Source organism: Salmo trutta, chromosome 5 (genome assembly GCF_901001165.1).
Source record: "Salmo trutta chromosome 5, fSalTru1.1, whole genome shotgun sequence".
Lineage (NCBI taxonomy): Eukaryota > Metazoa > Chordata > Actinopteri > Salmoniformes > Salmonidae > Salmo > Salmo trutta.
This window is the reverse complement of record NC_042961.1, coordinates 8,720,189-8,732,846: the sequence shown is the minus strand read 5'-3', so window position 1 is coordinate 8,732,846 and position 12,658 is coordinate 8,720,189. Positions and strand designations below refer to the sequence as shown.

Here is a 12,658-nt window from a genome sequence, read left to right as displayed (position 1 = left end):
GCGCATACGAACAGAGACCCAGACGCGCATACGAACAGAGACCCAGACGCGCATACGAACAGAGACCCAGACGCGCATACGAACAGAGACCCAGACGCGCATACGAACAGAGACCCAGACGCGCATACGAACAGAGACCCAGACGCGCATACGAACAGAGACCCAGACGCGCATACGAACAGAGACCCAGACGCGCATACGCACAGTGACCCAGCCGCGCAGTGACCCAGCCGCGCAGTGACCCAGCCGCGCAGTGACCCAGCCGCGCAGTGACCCAGACATGCAGAGACCCAGACACGCAGAGACCCAGACAGACACACAGACATTCCCATGACAGCAGAGATAGAGAAGAGACGGAGTCTTCTTGGCCACACCCCCACCTGATGCCTTTCTCCTCCACTCTTATTGGTCTTTTTCAGTTGGAGGAGGATAGGCCCCACCCCCACCACCCGCACCACTCTTTCCCGAGGCCCAACCAATTGAGAAGATTGGCGTCGTACGTGTTCTCGTCCTCTACCCTGGAGACGGAGCAGTATCCCCATGGTAACTTGGAAGCTGGGGCGTTGATCCAGAGAAGCCGCTCTGCCGAGAGCAGCCCCGCCCGTCTCCCCTCGCGGCGCCACATGCCCCTGGTACCCGGCAGCCCCGGGGGGTCGCGACCACGACACTCCGTCCTCAACCTGTCCCGACTCCAGATACAACAGATGCTGGCTAAACTAATGAACAAGACGTGATCAGATAAACAAGCCCAGTAGGGGTTGTATCTGACATTTTGTGTAACCACATGCAGCGCCTTTTCACGAACCACAACAACAATATCCCTTCTCCTCCTCACAGAAAAAACACAGTCCTGGCTATATCTACGGGGATTGGAAGGTTTTAAAAAAGGGAATATTACAAAATGTTTTTTTTTTATTATTGTGCAGTAAACTGAGGCCCCCCGGCCCGGCCTGTACCCTGTGCTCCGAGTGTGCCTGTGGGTTTGTGGGACCGTGGGCCAGGAATAGTAGGATTGCATTTTGTCCTTCTTGAGGAAGTGCAGGCATACAGCTCCGTGGAGGGACAGAGAAGGAGAACCAGGAGGGGGGGAGAGAGAGAACCACATGGTCCAAAACTTTGTACACAACAGACACTGTAAACACCACTTTATTGTACACTGACACTCGTTTTTTGAAAGATGCTGTTTTTATTCAAGCACTGAGTACTGTAGCTTTCTGAGAGTTAGACTTTTAGGCAAAGAGTCTGTGGGCTTTGTGTCATTTCTGCTCTGACCGGGCATTCATCTGCACATGCTTAGAAGTGCTTTAGGACTGGCGCAGGCATGCGTGTGTGTGGATCATCACCACCACTATTGCCATTTTCATTCACATATTGTTCTTGTTAAAAGCCAAAATCCGTTCGTTTTTGTTATTTCAAATAAAGCATAGCAAAAACATTTTTTTTTACGTTTATTTAACTAGGCAAGTCAGTTAAGAACAAATTCTTATTTTCAATGACAGACTAGGAACAGTGGGTTAACTGCCTTGTTCAGGGGCAGAACGACAGGTTTTTACCTTGTCAGCTCGGGGATTTGAACTTGCAACCTTTCGGTTACTAGCCCAACGCTCTAACCACTAGGCTACCCTGCCGCTCCAATGACCATTCAAAATGTTGAATGGCCATTGGAGATGCTGCTTTAATGTGCCAGGATGTTGCCAGGATGTTGAGATGAACAAAGAGAAATTATTACTGTCATGGATCAGTATAGGCAATAGATTGATAGGCAATAGATTGATAGGCAATCGGTTGATAGGCAATAAATTGATAGGCAGTAGATTGATAGGCAATACATTGATAGGCAGTAGATTGATAGGCAATAGATTGATAGGCAGTAGATTGATAGGCAGTAGATTGATAGGCAGTAGATTGATAGGCAGTAGATTGATAGGCAATAGATTGATAGGCAATAGATTGATATGCAATAGATTGATAAGGAGTAGATTGATATGCAATATATTGATAGGCAATAGATTGATAGGCAATAGATTGATAGGCAATAGATTGATAGGCAGTAGATAGATATGCAATAGATTGATAGTCAATAGATTGATATGCAATAGATTGATAAGGAGTAGATTGATATGCAATATATTGATAGGCAATAGATTGATAGGCAATAGATTGATAGGCAATAGATTGATAGGCAATAGATTGATAGGCAGTAGATTGATAAGCAGTAGATTGATAAGCAGTAGATTGATAGGCAATAGATTGATAGGCAATAGATTGATAGGCAATAGCTTCCCTCATTGCAGTGGAATGCTGCTTTCTTACTGCATATAAATGTTGAAGATGTATATAACACGTTTATAACATGTCTATCATATTGTATTCAGTTTCAGTTGTGACAGTATTACCAGTGTTACCAGCAATAATTATTTATTTTCCATAATTGTATCTAGTTTACTGTTGTGAATAATTAAATTGATCTTGCCTTGAGTCTGGACAGAGGACATGGCTCTTGTTAAGAACACGCCTTCATTTTGATGCACCAGTCATAACTATAGATTTGTGAAATGTCCGTATTGTCAAAATGTGTTGCTATCTACTGTAATTGTTTTAAAAGGAGGGGATTTAGGCTGAAATTCAATTGAACCTGCCCTAGTAATGTTTACGCAGTGCCTTTGTTTACAAACGTACCTCTCTACCTCGTAGTAGTGCTTTTTCTTTTTTTACAAAGGAGAACAGAATTTCCAAACTCCTTTTCAAAATAATTGTTTAATGACAGGATAGGAGCAGAAGGGCTCATGCGGGGTTTGAACCGGGATCCCTGCCGCGAAGGGGAAGTAGGCCTATATGGTGCCGGAGGTGAGAGCATTGGGCCAGCAGTAGTAGGATTTAGGATTTATTTCATTATCAGTAGGCATTGATTTATGTCAATGTGAAATTCAAATCTTCCTACCATCACATCTAAGCCAATATGACACCAATGTTGATAAAATCAACATGATTGGAGGTTTTCCATCACACCACTCTTGTTATGATCCATTCTGATTCCTAATTCTATGGATTTGACAGTACCCAACACCGCTCTATTAATTCATTTCATTTGACCATGGGGAAAGAAGAGCTATACTGCTTTAACACCACAATGCAGGTTTAGTTGAATTGAGGCCATGTCTAGGTTGTATAATGACGAGGAAATGTAATACAGTTGCCCGGTTGGTCTTCCATCAATTTCACTGTTTTCAGTGATCCAATAATGACATTCACTGAATGTATTTATCACCCTCTGATGAAGCTTAGTTCTGAGGCTCTATGTCGAGCATCTCAGGGTAGGAGTGCTGATCTAAGATCAGGTTTCCCCTGTCCATGTAATCTTATTCATTATGATCTAAAAGGAAAAATGTATGCTAGATTAGCACTCCTACTCTTGAGATGCTTTGTGAATATGGGCCCTGATCTCAGTTCAGTTCGTACAATAAATAATATCGGACGCCACTTCGCTTGAACTGGTAAAGTCTGATGTGATAGGTCCTTGTTTACGCTGGTCTACAGTTTATCTGCTGCACTTTGGTTTATTTCCAAACAAGAAAAGTATACTCACGGATCAGTGAATACCTAAGTAAGGTTGGTAGGCATCTTTTAAAAACATTTGTTAAAAACATTTTGTTTGTCTGGTAACGTTGAAGTGGGTTTTGGGAGTTTTCCTACTGAAGCATTCTCATGTAAAATGGCATGCAATCATATACTGCAATTGTAGCCTGTGTAATGTTGCTCCAGTCCTGTGTGTACTGTCCTGATTACATGTAGATCTTGGTGACTTATTTGTGCTTGTGGAAAGACAGCTAGATGGCAAGAGGAAAAACATTGTCTGGTTTCTGAGTCACTTATTTATTGCCCAGTGTCCCAATCTTGGCCAGGTCGCAGTTGTAAATGAGAACTTGTTCTCAACTGGCCTATCTGGTTAAACAAAGGTGAAATAAAAAATGTGTCTGTGAGAGATACAGATGTAGGATCTTAATTTGAGCCAATTTGCTACAGCAGGAAAATAGTCCTGCAGAAACAGGAAATGCGAATTATTACCTGGATTATAATGATTGGACATTTTTGTAGGGTTCATACATTTTGTTCGTTAGGGCAAATCAAGTCTGAAATTTCAAAGTGGAATCGACAAACAACTCAAATACACTACAAGTTTGCATTTCCTGCTGTGCAGGAAAATTCTCAGCATCAAAAGAGTGCTCAAATGAAGATCCTACATCTGTTCAGTGAAAGAAGAGACTCTTGTATAAAATACTTGCAGGATTATTTTCCTGCAATGAACTATCCTCCAGTTCATTACAAATAATGTTTGTGGGAGGTGGGTTGGAATGGGAATATGTAAGATAATACAGTGGCAATCATAGTTTTTTAACACTTTGGAGCGAATGTAAAAGATGTCAACCATTATTTGAATAACATTGTGATCCGTGAGTGCCTCTCAGTAGAGGACAGTACAGTCACTATTCTCTTTTTGTGAATATATTATAAGCATTTGTTTTTGTATCACAATAACCCTGTAGAGTTATGTATAACATTATGTATTTAAAAGCATGTATATCAAGCCATTTTTTAAATAAACATACAAAAAATTGATATTAGTACATTGCTGGATCGACAACGTTTCAACACTTTGATGTCATCTCGTCATGTGATCTTGTATATGTGCTTCACAGCTGTACATACATTTGGCAATGCACTGTTTGTAACCATGGCTACACATGAAATCACACCTGGGTTGAGCAATTTAAAAGAAAACAGAGAACATAACATGTACATATATACAGTATTATATGTATAATGCTGTGCTATGGACTTTCTGTGCCTTTTTTTTATCCATGTATGTCAACTATACTAGACAATTCTCAGACGCTTGTATACAGCCAAAATATGATTTAAGGATTTGGGAAGTACTTAATTTGGCCTTTGCTGCCTTTTGTGTTTATTCAGTCATGGCTAATGGAAAATGGTTTGATGCTATGGTAGTCATTTTTAAACGTATCTAAAGTTTTCTAATATATTCATGTTTTTAAGGTCATACACTGGTTCTGCTCTGCAACAGTTTGCAGGTGTCTGTGTGTATTGATGTGTACTGAAGTATTTGTGAGGGTGTTCTTCGTATGTTTGTCCTTTTCATTTCATTAACTCATTGTTAGATAATACATCTGATATTTCATTATGTCCTACACTCTTAGAAAAAAGCTTTCCAAAAGGGTTCTTCAGCTGTCCCCATAGGAGAACTCTTTTTGGTTCCAGGTATAACCCATTTTTGTTCCAGCTAGAACCCTTTTTGGTTCCATGTAGAACCCACTGTGAAAAGGGCTCTACCTGGAACCAAAAGGGTTCTACCTGGAAGCAAAAAGGGTTCTCCAAAGGATTATCCTATGGGGACAGCTGAATAACCCTTTTAGTTTCTAGATAACACCTTTTTTTCTAAGAGTGTGGCTTTCAGGGAAGGTATTTCCTTTTCTTTGATACTTGTGTACTACAGCCTCTCTCTGTGATGTGCTGCAGGCCCTGGAGCAGATCAGCCCATACCAGGATGGCAGTGGGGAGGACCTCAACTTCCAGGGTGTAGAGAGAGAGAGGCCTAACCTTCCCACGCTGGCCCTGCATCGCTTTCGACAGGTGGACTTCCTCTCTGCCTTGCTCACCGGCGCCGCCACCCTTCCGCCTCTCCAAACCTCCTTTGAGGTTGATTCCAGAACCTGTGTTGAGCAGGATCAGGATGGGAATGTGGATGCCGCTGAGGTCGGGGCTGGGGCAGTGTCCAGCGGTGATGGGAGCCCCAAGAGCAGCGAGCACAGCCAGGAGGGTGATGATGGAGCTCCCTCTACTCTTCTTGCAGACGAGCCTCCTCGGGACTACCCTCGCCGGGCCTCTGCAGGAGTGGGGTTTGGTGGTGATCCGGACCTGGAGCTGGAGGAAGGCTCCAAGACCCTGGTGCTCTTCTCCCCTGGAGACGTGAGGAGGTCCCTTGCCGTGGTGGGCGATCTGCCCCCGGACGATGCCGGGAGCCACCAGGGGACGCTGGCAGCCATCACACCCCAGTGCGAGAGAGCTCTGGGACCTCTGGGAAGCCTGCTGGACGTGTCTGAGCCAGGTACTTTGTTCTCCCAGTTGAAGTCCGAGCCCAAACCGCCTTCGACGGCCGTCTCCTCCATCCTGGTCAATGTGGCGCCCAATGTTGTTACTCCCACCAGCACCTCCCCTCCTTTCACCAAAGTAGAGCGGACATTCGTACACATTGCCGAGACTACCCACCATAATGTGATGAGCTCCTCAGGGACTCTGCAGCTTAGGCTGCTGCTCCCTGGGCTGGTTGAGGAGCCCACAGACGAACAGGAGAACCACTCGGAGGAAGAGAAAGAGGAGGGTGTCTTGGATGGAGAGAAAGAGAGGAGCAGGGAGAGCAGATCCGATGTGGACCATTCAGACAAAGACGTTGAGAAGGAGAGGGAGAGTGGATCTGAGGGTGAGGTTCCAAACAGAGACATTGAAGAGGAGAGGGAGAGTGGATCTGAGGGTGAGGTTCCAAACAGAGACATTGAAGAGGAGAGGGAGAGTGGATCTGAGGGTGAGGTTCCAAACAGAGACATTGAAGAGGAGAGGGAGAGTGGATCTGAAGGGGAGTTCCAAAAGACGTATGACGTACAGAGGAGGGAGAGTGGATCAGAAAGCAATGCCTTTGAGAAAGACGAGGAAGGGGACGAAGTGAGCAGGTTTGAGGAGAAGGAGGAGGAGGATAAGAGAGAGAGTAGGTCCAAGGAGGAAGTTCCCGAGAGAGAAATCCCAGGTTCTCCAGAGAGAGACAACAGGGCTAAGGAGGAGGAAAATGATGTTGCAAAGAAAGAGGTTGAGGAGTTAATCCCTCCAGAAAAAGAGATGGAAGAAGAGCCAGAACTTGGGGACGAAGGCCAGCCAGCAATCCAGTCAAACCTCTCCTCTCCCATTCTCTGTCCCCCAGAAGAACCTGAAGCCCAGGATATCCTGGTCATTTCAATAGAAACCAAGTTAGACTCTGAAACAGAGGACACCCCTATTGCCGTTTCCCCTGAGATGGAGCCAGCCCAAGACGTGATGTTAGCAGAGAAGGGGAGCCAGGTCCAGCTCGAACAAAACAATGAGGCTTCTCCACAGGAGGAACCAAAGGACCCTGGTGATCCAGAAGAGGCCAGCAAACAGACCAGGCCTCGGAAAATTAGCCGAATCCCGGTTCTCTCTCGGTCTGAGGAGGACACCAGCTCGGACCAGGACCAGTCGGCGACGTCCCAGTCATTCAAGTCTCGTCAGAGGGCCAAGCGACCTCACCTAGCCCGGTTGGTCATGGAAAGGAGGCAAGGTCGCATGCTAAGACTGGCTTCTGTTTCCTCAGCGTCCTCTGCGGATGATGGCTGTAAAGTTCCAGCAGAGATCCAGTCAGAGGAAGACACCCATGATGAGGACAACTATCTGCCCAGGAAGGAGAGGGGAATTTGGGGGGAGAGGAGTGAGGGGCGTCAAAGGAGCAGGATACCCCGTCCTGTCACACCTGTTAAGCTGCAGGGATCCTCTGTTACACCGTCTCATGCTGTCTCCCAAACGGGCCCCAATGCTAAACTCCAGAAACCACAACTTTCAACTATATATACTAGGTAGGTTCAATTAAAAGCGTATTTGACAGGAAACACATGCTCGAATCAATTCCCGATCTCTAGGGGCTCACGCCAAGGCTGCCTTTTATCCACTCTGTTGTTCACCCAGCCCTTTGAATAATATTCTGAATGGATAATAATATTAATATTATGTGAAAACCTCCAGATTATAATCTTTAAGCATAATTCTAGAACATAATTCAAAGTGTCATTCTACATTTATGACTATCTCTGTGTTGTATCTCTGTGTTTCAGGCATCAATCACACAAAACTAGGACCCCAAGAATAAATGTTCCACTGCACCAGAGGTCCCAGACTCTGCAATCCCGACCTGGACCCGGGGCCAACTCCTCCTCCCTATTCTCCACCCCCCAGACCCCCCTGCGTGGGGTCATCTCCCGAGCCCCTCTCTCTGCATGCCCCTCCCCACGTAGCCTCAGCACCTCACCCTGTTGCTACTCCACTTCCCGGACCGACAGCCCCTCCCCTCAGCGCCCACGCCGGGGGGCTGCAGTTACAGAGGTCCGGAGGCAGCTCATATCCGTGCGGGCGCAGACTGCACTTCCGCTAAAACCCAAACCGCCTCAAACCGATGATTCCTCAGCCCCTGGGACGCCCAGGAGGCGAGGCAAACTTTACCCGTTGTCATCTACATCCACACCCACCAAGGGGAAGTCAGATGCGTCTGAGAGCAAGACAGCCACCAGATAATATAGCCTAGCTTAGTGTATCAGGGCTATCTATCCACCAGACTATCCACACTGCACTTCACACACCCCTTTATCTACTGTATGTCAGAGTAACTCCACGACCTCAAACGTGTTTGTGCGAAAACACTATGTTTCAACTCTCAGCTTAAGATAACAAAGAGGGGTCTGCTTCTAATCACAGTTAAGGCCAAGAACAAAACCAGTAATAGAGAGCACCAGGCAGCAGTGAGATCCCCCAATGCCACAGACTCGGGAAGTGGGTGTGACCCCCAATGCCACAGACTCGGGAAGTGGGTGTGACCCCCAATGCCACAGACTCGGGAAGGGAGTGTGAGCCCCAATGCCACAGACTCGGGAAGGGGGTGTGAGCCCCAATGCCACAGACTCGGGAAGTGGGTGTGACCCCCAATGCCACAGACTCGGGAAGTGGGTGTGACCCCCAATGCCACAGACTGGGGAAGTGGGTGTGACCCCCAATGCCACAGACTGGGGAAGTGGGTGTGAGCCCCAATGCCACAGACTGGGGAAGTGGGTGTGACCCCCAATGCCACAGACTAGGGAAGTGGGTGAGACCCCCAATGCCACAGACTCGGGAAGTGGGTGTGACCCCCAATGCCACAGACTGGGGAAGTGGGTGTGACCCCCAATGCCACAGACTAGGGAAGTGGGTGTGACCCCCAATGCCACAGACTAGGGAAGTGGGTGTGACCCCCAATGCCACAGACTAGGGAAGTGGGTGTGACCCTCAATGCCACAGGCTAGGGAAGTGGGTGAGACCCCCAATGCCACAGTCTAGGGAAGTGGGTGAGACCCCCAATGCCACAGACTCGGGAAGTGGGTGTGACCCCCAATGCCACAGACTAGGGAAGTGGGTGTGACCCCCAATGCCACAGACTAGGGAAGTGGGTGTGACCCCCAATGCCACAGACTAGGGAAGTGGGTGTGACCCCCCAATGCCACAGACTAGGGAAGTGGGTGTGACCCCCCAATGCCACAGACTAGGGAAGTGGGTGTGACCCCCCAATGCCACAGACTAGGGAAGTGGGTGTGAGCCCCAATGCCACAGACTAGGGAAGTGGGTGTGAGCCCCAATGCCACAGACTAGGGAAGTGGGTGTGAGCCCCAATGCCACAGACTAGGGAAGTGGGTGTGACCCCCAATGCCACAGACTAGGGAAGTGGGTGTGACCCCCAATGCCACAGACTAGGGAAGTGGGTGTGACCCCCCCCAATGCCACAGACTAGGGAAGTGGGTGTGACCCCCAATGCCACAGACTCGGGAAGTCGGTGTGACCCCCAATTCCACAGACTAGGGAAGTCGGTGTGACCCCCAATGCCACAAACTAGGAAAGTGGGTGTTCGTTACCTCCTACTGCAGCTGTGGCCTCCCTGCACCTGTCTGGGAACTTGTTCCTTAGCAGGGTTCGAATTACACATTGACTCTTGGGGCTTTGCATGATGATGGTGCCCAATGTCCATATCGATTGTGGGGTGCCTGATTTGTAATGGGGTTCCCCTAGCCTCCCCTAGCCCCCCTGTGATTCTGACTCAGTACAGCAGCCCTCGTATGCCTTAATAAGACCTGTTCTAAGACCAGTTCTTGTCTACTCCTCCCATCACTAATGCTTCCAGGGAAGAAAGACAACTGCAACAGCAGAGCAGCAGCCTCTGATCTCACTTACTAGTTTGCTTAAAGAAGTGCTTTAAATTAAAATGATTACTTGTGATATGAAAATAATATATAGCTAAATTATAGGATGAACTTTATTTAGGTCAGACCACGGATTGTAGTTTAGGTAACACTTGACGTTCCTTCTTATGAAGAGTTCTGAACTGTTATATTGCGTTATAAGCGTTCATAGCACCTTATGGAAGTCATAGAGCATTATGAAACTACAATAAAGCAATAAGGTACCAGAAACTGTTATATATTATGAATATCTCTCTCATGCCTTATTACTTGATTGTCAAGTTTCACAATGCTCAATGACTGCATCTATGAGATTCTATTAAGGTTTTTAAAGCATTATAACACTTTACAAGGTGCTTTGAGTAAAGTTACCGTCATGTAGATAAGAATCAGATCTGGATTGGTGTGCAGTTTACACTTGGCATTGTTATTTCTCTCTCACAACCAATCAGGGACTGGTAAATCTGCATTTTGGAATGAAAACCTGTGCCCGACCTACTCTATGATAACCGCCATAGAGTAGTATACAGCCTCATAAAGCCCTATGAAGGTGTTCATTAGACAATATCACACTTCACCAGGAGCTGCTTCACGTGTTGCTAAATGTTTTATACAGTAGGCAAATCTCTATTTGAACTAAGGGTAACGCTTTAAATTAAGGTACCTTTTATTGTAAAGTGTTACCTAAATAAGTCTCATTATTCCTCTGTCTTTTTCATTGAGATAGAAAAGGATTTTGAGGGAATCGAAATGAATGCATAAAGTCGATGTACTTGTGGCTTTGTAATGGTCAGCATGTGTTCTTGTCTACCTTGGGAAGCGGTTCACCCAGATATGATCATGAGTGGCTTTTATTTTGTAGGAGTTCATTGGATGTACCTAGAGAGTCCCAAATGGCTCTTTATTCCCAATTTAGTGCACTACTTTTGACCAGAGCCCATAGGGAGTAGGTTGCCATTTGGGGCGCATATTAAATCAGAAACACATTTAAAGATAGATACTGTGGAATGTGTCCAAATGAACATGATTTCTGTTATTGTTGTATTAGGGACTGTACGTTATTTATAATGAGGGATACATGGAGGAAATCGGATCTCTCTGAAAAGAAAATGGATGGCCCTCCCTTCAGTAAAAAATATTGCACGCTTGAAAAAACACTAGTGACCTTCCCCTATACCCAAAATAATAATTCAAACAAAGTGGATAGCAGACAACATGCCTAACGTTTAACCTCACTCGTAGGACAGACAAGAGCCTTAGATATGCAGTTTTAGAAACTGTAAGCATTACATGAAACCGTTTCGTAAGCATTACATGGCTAAGTAGCAAGGGCGGCGGGCCAGAAGGTTGTGGATTCGCAGACCACTGTGGACAAGGGTAGGGGTGAAAAGCTGCTTTCTAATAAAACCACTGCATGAATCTATCATCTTATTTGCAGGTCTGAGAAAAAAATAGCCTTTTATAAACGCAGAAGCAGAATCTGTTTTAATACCTCAACAGAGCATGACAGCGAATGAGCGCATGCTGCAGCACAGGAGACGTTTTGATTTCTATACAGGCTATTGTTAGAAAAGAGGGTAGTCTTCAGTTTGGAACAGTGGTAAAGTTGTCTATCAACTGTAAAAATGGAGCGCAACCGAACCACTTATGACTGAAGTATCTGATCATCAATGAATTTGAGAAAAATACATTTGTTTTTTAACACAGCAGCCGCCAGATCATCAGGTATGCACTTGCAACTTTTCAATTGTGAAACTATCATTTTCTAATTCATTCTATTTTATTCCATTACATTCTTGTTACAAAATAAAGATGCATAGCTCACCGCATGATCCTCAAACCAAAGACTGGCCAAACTCATGTTTCTAGAAGTGAATTCAAAGGTATTGTGGAATGACAGTGTAGCCTAATTAGGAATTTTTCGTTTCATTGATATTTCATTCTAAGTAATTATTTTAAACAGCCTTAATGCAAAATGAATAGGCATGTTGTTAAAGTGCTATTGTTGAAATGCTGAGCACTCCTGCCTGCCTGTAGCTTGTCACAAATCCTTCACAATGTATTACAGAAACCCAGCCTAAAACCCCAAACAGCAAGCAATGCAGATGTAAAAGCACGGTAGCTAGGAAAAACTCCCTATAAAGACAGGAACCTATGAAGAAGCCGAGAGAAGAATTAGGCTCTGAGGGGTGGTCAGTCCTCTTTTGGCTGTGCCCGGTGGAGATTATAAGAGTACATGGCCATTAAGGCCAGATCGTTCTTCAAGATGCTCAAACGTTCATAGATGACCAACAGGGTCAAATAATAATCACAGTGTTTATAGAGGTTGCAACAGGTCAGCACCTCAGGTGTAAATGTCAGTTTGCTTTTCATAACTGAGCATTCAGAGGTCGAGACAGCAGGTGTGGTATAGAGAGAAGGAGACGGAGAGAGCGAGTGAGGGAGCATGTCCAGTGAACGGGTCAGGATTCCATATTGCGGCATAGACACCGGAGACTGACACGGGGGGTCGGAGGACACTGTGGCCCCATCCAACGATACCCCCGAACAGGGTCAACTAGGCAGGATATAACCCCACCCACTTTGCCAAAGCACAGCCCCCA

The 12,658-nt window shown here is 45.9% G+C and overlaps 1 protein-coding gene across 4 annotated transcripts in view; it reads left to right on the top strand.

Moving 5' to 3' along the window:
- LOC115193600 (tau-tubulin kinase 1) overlaps positions 1-11,895 on the top strand; it is a 31,073-nt gene extending 19,178 nt beyond the window's left edge. For all 4 annotated transcript variants that reach the window (XM_029752401.1, XM_029752398.1, XM_029752400.1 and 1 more), the window contains exons 14-15: positions 5,536-7,655; positions 7,911-11,895. In XM_029752401.1, the coding sequence (XP_029608261.1) occupies positions 5,536-7,655; positions 7,911-8,367 (2,577 nt within the window). In that variant the 3' untranslated portion in view covers positions 8,368-11,895. The remainder of the gene's footprint in view (positions 1-5,535; positions 7,656-7,910) is intronic.
- The last annotated feature ends 763 nt before the right edge of the window (positions 11,896-12,658 follow it).